Source organism: Rhincodon typus, chromosome 9, assembly GCF_021869965.1.
Source record: "Rhincodon typus isolate 14 chromosome 9, sRhiTyp1.1, whole genome shotgun sequence".
Classification (NCBI taxonomy): Eukaryota; Metazoa; Chordata; class Chondrichthyes; order Orectolobiformes; family Rhincodontidae; genus Rhincodon; species Rhincodon typus.
This window is the reverse complement of record NC_063340.1, coordinates 57,480,589-57,486,588: the sequence shown is the minus strand read 5'-3', so window position 1 is coordinate 57,486,588 and position 6,000 is coordinate 57,480,589. Positions and strand designations below refer to the sequence as shown.

The 6,000-nt window shown below is 37.9% G+C and overlaps 1 protein-coding gene across 1 annotated transcript in view; it reads left to right on the top strand.

Annotated features, from left to right (window-relative positions):
• Window positions 1-6,000, top strand: part of eprs1 (glutamyl-prolyl-tRNA synthetase 1) — a 49,477-nt gene that overhangs the window by 29,952 nt on the left and 13,525 nt on the right. Inside the window, exon 18 of the mRNA XM_048600740.1 lies at window positions 5,824-5,925. Within this exon, the coding sequence (XP_048456697.1) occupies window positions 5,824-5,925 (102 nt within the window). The remainder of the gene's footprint in view (window positions 1-5,823; window positions 5,926-6,000) is intronic.

The window sequence follows — 6,000 nt, the reverse complement described above, 5'->3', positions numbered from 1 at the left end:
TGCTGCTTGGCCTGCTGTGTTCATCCAGCCCTGCACCTTGTTGTCTCGGATTCTCCAGCATCTGCAGTTCCTACTATCTCTGATTCGCAGTAGAATGAAGGTTTGTTTTTCAAAAACTTAAGAATCCCTCACATAAAGTCAAAATATCTTTAATGGTACTGTTTCTCTTTATAATTCTCATCATACCTTTTCAAATGTGAGGCCAGTAACCTTCATAGTGCAGTTATTTTGAGGTATGCTTAATCTACCAACATTATTTTAATACGACGTTTAAAGTCACCCTTTGTAGAGACGATGGTACAGTTTTTGGTTTATAATTGCTGAATTATACCTCTTTATTTCAGATCTAGTCTCCCCACCAAAACAAAAAATGCTCCAGTACACTTTTTCTGTTCATAAGATCATAAAAGGAGTGAGAATAGACCTGTCAAGCCAGGTTTGCTTTTCACTAAGATCATAGCTGATCTTGGGTTAATTTCCATTTTCCTGCCACCTGCCCTTTTCCCTCATTTCCTCGAGGAATCAAAACTCTGCCTCAGTTTTAAATATATTCAGTGCTAGAGCAACCACACTATCTGAGGTCGAGAATCCCAAAGATTTCCAAGGAATTCCCAAATGAATTTATTTTTAAATCACTGTCCTAAATGATCAGGTCTTATCCAGACACTCCGCCACTATGTTCTAGATTGCTCGGCTAGTGGTAGCAGCCTTTGTGCTTAGCCAGGCAAGCTTACTCTGAATCTTGTACGTTTCAATAGGATCACCCTCCACCTTTTTTAAACTCCTGCAGAGAATATTGGCACAGTTTACTCAGCCTCCCATGATAAGAAATCCTGTCTTGCCAAGGGCTTATTTAGTAAACCTTTCTTGTACTGTCTCCAATAAAAATATACCCTTTCCTTAAATATGGAGAACCAAAACTATTCCAGATGTGATGTTATCGAAGTCCTGTGCATTTATTTATCCCTGTACTGTAGTCCATTTACAATAAATGCTAAACTGTCATTTGCCTTCCTAATTGTTTGCTATGGCTGTATCTGACTTTGTTCCTTATACTAATATGCCCAAGTACCTCTGAACATCAACATTTACAAGTTTCTCACCCTTTTTTGTTAAAGAAAGAAATCAACTTTTCTATTAATATTAAAGGGGATAAATGAAAAGACAACATCCCTACCAATCAGAGTCTATTTGTCAACCAATAAGATCTCCACTCAAAACATAAATGTTGCTTACTCTTTACATTGGTATTCTTGTGAATTATCCTGTTAAATGGAAGATGAAAAGCTTCCACAAAATTCTTTTCTCCGCAAAGCTCAGGTTCTATATTATAAGCAACCATATGTAATCTCCGATACCTTGACCTCAGTCTGTTTGTCTGAGTCACTAATTGTAAGTCACTGACGCCCCAGCCCTGATGCTGTGGCATTTGGCCCTCTTAACTTGAGAGTGCCCCAATTGTTCCTACTCTTTGCTTTCTCTCCATTTAACCATCCACTACCACTGCTAATATAAAAACCAAAAGAACTACGGATGCTGTAAATCGGAACAAAAACAAAGTTGCTGGAAAAGCTCAGCAGATCTGGCAGCATCTGTGAAGGAGAAAACAGAGTTAACGTTTCAGACCCGAAACGTTAGCTCTGTTTTCTCCTTCACAGATGCTGCCACCACTGCTAATATATTACCCACGACTATATAAGCCGTTATCTTGCTTTTTGTCACACTTTTTGTGTGACACCTTAAATACCCTTTAGAAATTGAAGTACAAAAATCTGTGGTTACCTCTTATTCTTGGATCTTGATATCATTGATTTATATAAAATTTTGTGCTAAGTACTCTGACATCCAGGAGGAGTGTGAAGCCATAATTTAATTAAACATTATTTTTAGATGGAACATCTCAGGGGAGGCAATGGCCTAGTGGTATTATTGCTGGACTATTAATCCAGAGACCCAGATAATGTTCTGGGACTCCGGTTCAAATCCTGCCATGGCAGATGGTGTAATTTGAATTCAATAAAATATCTGGAATTAACAATCTAATGAGGATCATGAATCCATTGTTGATTGTCGAAAAACCCATCTGGTTCACTAATGTCTTTTAGGGAAGGAAACTACCATCCTTCCCTGGTTGGCCTACATGTGACTCCAGACCCACAGCAATGTGGTTGACTCTTAACTGCCCTCTGGGCAATTAGGGATGGGCAGTAAATGCTGACTAGCCAGCGCACCCTCATCTCGTGAATGAATTTTTTAAAAAAAAAAAAAAAAAAAATTTTGATTCTTTAGCTTGCGCTGTAAGATTTTGAAAGAGGAAACAGGACTACTTAGTTGCTTATTGAGCTCCACATCCACTATTTTTTTTCTAGTAAAAATAGAAACTTTCTTGCACACACTAATCTTGGATTCAAGGGGGATGCGGCAGAGCGCTTCACCCTGTCACTTTCCAGTTACCACGTGGGCGATCAAACAAAATTTAGTTTTTCAAACAAGAATGCATCAAACCAACATAAATTACATGAAGCTATTAATATTGACTGATGAGGAGCATGAACTAGATTGATTTCAACCAGACTTTCCCTGTTTAAGTTTTAAGTCCAGGCTAATGTTTTCAGTAGATTGTCTTTGTCTTTGGTGGCAGGGAAAGAGTGCTGCCATTATCTATCCCCTAAATTAGCACAATTTTTAGATACCTTAGAAGGTTTTAGCAGAGTAGTTGCATGATAAAGAAAGAAAGCCAATTTTGTAGAATGTGGTACTCTCCATAATTCTACTGAATTGTCATCCTGTTTCAGAATTTTAAAGGAGATTTTTAAGCTCAAAAAGAATGAGCAATTTTTCTGACACTTAAGGTTGAAAGCCCAATGTGTTACAGTGTGAAGAGCTTATGGATCTCTGTCACGAAGATTGAGATCATCTGTTTAAATGCTTTCCTCCTTCCTTTGACTGAGTTTGTCAGAATTTTCCCCTCGGATCTTGTTTCCCTTCCTCCTCAAATCTGCTGTTATCATCTCCTCAAAAAAAAACCCTTAACCCCTCTGTCCTTGCAAAGTGCTGCTAAATCTCCAAACTTCCCTTCCAATGCAAGACTTTGAATGTGGTGGTGTCTCAATCTGTCCATTTTTCCGCAACTGCATGTCTGAACCTCTGTCTCCACCTGCCACGACTTTGTGATGAAGACTCAATATATTATTATTGTTACTTAGAAACTTGAGTTCTAAAGTGAAAGAACCATGTATAACTTTTAAGTTTGGTATTTATAACCTGAGAATGTTAAAAAAGGGAAGGCATAGATTTTAGTTTCGTGACAGTTCACTGAAGCTTGTCAAAAGCACCTCATTTTTCAGCTTGATATTTATAATATTCTGACCCCAGCATGGAGCTCAAAAATCTTATATGGTAACTATTACTCCATTTTGTTTTCTGTTTCATTGTTGGTTTGACATTTCCTTTGCATTCAGACAGAAGTGTTCCTGTTATTCACACATCCTGCAGATACTTTTTTTTTAAAACTTAACCCAATCCTTTTGGTTTGCATCATCCAAAAACCTTTTGACATTTGTCATTTTGTCACCCTATCACAAACAGCAGCTCCCCACCACTACCACCTCAAGGACAACTAGGAATGGGCAATAAATGCTGACCCAGCCAGTGCCACCCATATCCCATGAATACATTTATTTAAAATAAACCTCTCTTGACTTAACCTATACCTGATATCCACATTTTATCAGCAGTTATCGCTCAAAGGTAATCAGAAGTTTAAATCCTGCAAAGTTTGTCAGGAGGCAGGGCTCCGTAATAGCACCCCTAGCAATATATCAGATGAGATCATCTAATTTAGCATAGACTAAGATTATATCCTGAATCTTTGTAGTTTGAGCATATGAACATACAAGTTAAGAGCAGGAGTAGGCAATTTGGCCCTTCGAGTCTGCTCTGCCCTTTAAGGTCGTGGCTGATTGAATTGTAACCTCAACTTCACATTCTTGTTTCTCTTGCCTACCAAGAATCCAGTCACTTCTGCTTTAAAAATATTCAAAGACTCTGTTTCCAGTGCCTTTTCAGGAAGATTTCCATAGACTCATGACCTTCTGGGAGGAAAAAACAAAATTGCTTTGTCTCCATTTTAAATGGGAGACCACTTATTTTAAACCAGTTACTCTGTTCTAGAATCTCTCATAAGAGGAAACAGTCCACCTACCCTGTCAGGAGTCCACAGGATCTTTATCCTTCAATTGAATTGTTTCTTAGTTTTCAAAACTTCATTGGATAGAAGGATAGCCTGTCCACCCTTTCCTTTTAAGATACTCAACTTGTTCCAGGTGTTAATCTGATAAACCTCTAAATTGCTTCCAATCCATTTGCATCCTCTTTTAAATAAATAGGCCTATTCTGTGCCCAGTACTCTTAACTGTGTTCTCACCAGTATCCGTCATAACTGAAGAATAAACTCTCTTCTTTTGTATTCCACTCCCCTCACATTAAATGATAATATGCCATTTACATTTCTTTCTGTACTTGCACAGTAAATTTTGATTAATCATGTACCGAGACCCTCTTTCATCTCAAAGCTTCACAATCTCTTTCCATTTAGATAATATACTGATCTGTAACTTTTCTAATTGAACATGGAAATATACCTATTGTGTGCATTCCAAAATGCCTCCTTAAAGGTCTGCCACTACACCTCTATTGACCTATCCGTCAGCCTAACACGCCACTTCACTCTGTCATCTGTTTTTGATATCTATTTATGTAGCTGAAGATTTAATCTTGTTTAGTAATGCTTCTCAGAAGTCCGTTGGGACACACCACTACATTTAAAATGCTGTATAAATGAATGTTATTGGTAGAGCATGGTATGATTTGTAGTTCCTCAAAGCCATTCAAAATTCTGCTTTGGATTGTAAGAGTTGATCGTTGTTCATCCATAGCCGAGCTTCAAACCCTTCATTCTCTCTGCCATCAAACTTGCTTCAATCTTTACAACCCTTTTCATGATTGCCTCTATCTCAATCTTAAAAGTGTGAAACTATTGCCTAGCTTTGTCATTTATCCACATCAATTACTTGAGTGCCTTTCTTGCCAGCTTTCTGTTCTGACTTTTTGTAACTTTGGGCTTGTTTATGAAGTTTAAGTGCAGGATAATACAAGTAACTAAATGATTCTTGATCTGTATTTTCCATACATGCATGGATTTCACATCCCCAGCATGGTGATCAAATCCAAATCCTTGCATTCCTCTGTAGCTTTTGTAGCATTACCTTTGCTGCACCGTCCATCTATGTACTTTACCCTCCTGTACTCCTCAATTCTTCAACTCTTGCTTTATGCACATCCATCATTGTCAACAGAACTTTGGCCTTCTTGTTCCTAATTTCTTTAACTCTATGCATAAATTCACCTATCTCTCTGCATATCTTCTTCTCCGCTTTTATCTTTTACCAAACATTTGATTAACTCTCCTAACTCAGTCTCTATTCCTTGTTTACTCTCTTCCCTGTGTATCAATGATTATTTTCTACATTAAAGGTACTATGCAAGTTCATAAATGCAAGTATGGATGCTGGAAATGTGAAACACAGCAGGTCTTGCAGCAATCCTTCAGGAGAAAACGGTTGATCTTAAGAACATGAATGGTCACTGGAGTTAGCGTTAACTCAGTTTCTCTCTACAGATGCTGCCAGACTTACAGTTTCTGCAGCACTACTTTTTTTGTCAGTTCACATTATTTTCTGCAATTTTGGTTTCAAGTGATTTATATTAGTCTTGCAACCTCCTAACCAATCATAACTTTTTATGTTTTTTTTTAATCCACAGCGTTGGGAATTCAAACACCCACAACCATTTCTACGCACTCGTGAGTTTTTATGGCAGGAAGGGCATACAGCATTTGCTACTCGTGAGGAGGCCACAGCAGAGGTATAATATCAGAGAAGGTGATGCAAAATGACTGAATAATGCTTGCCATTCCTGGGAGACATGAATGCATCTTTT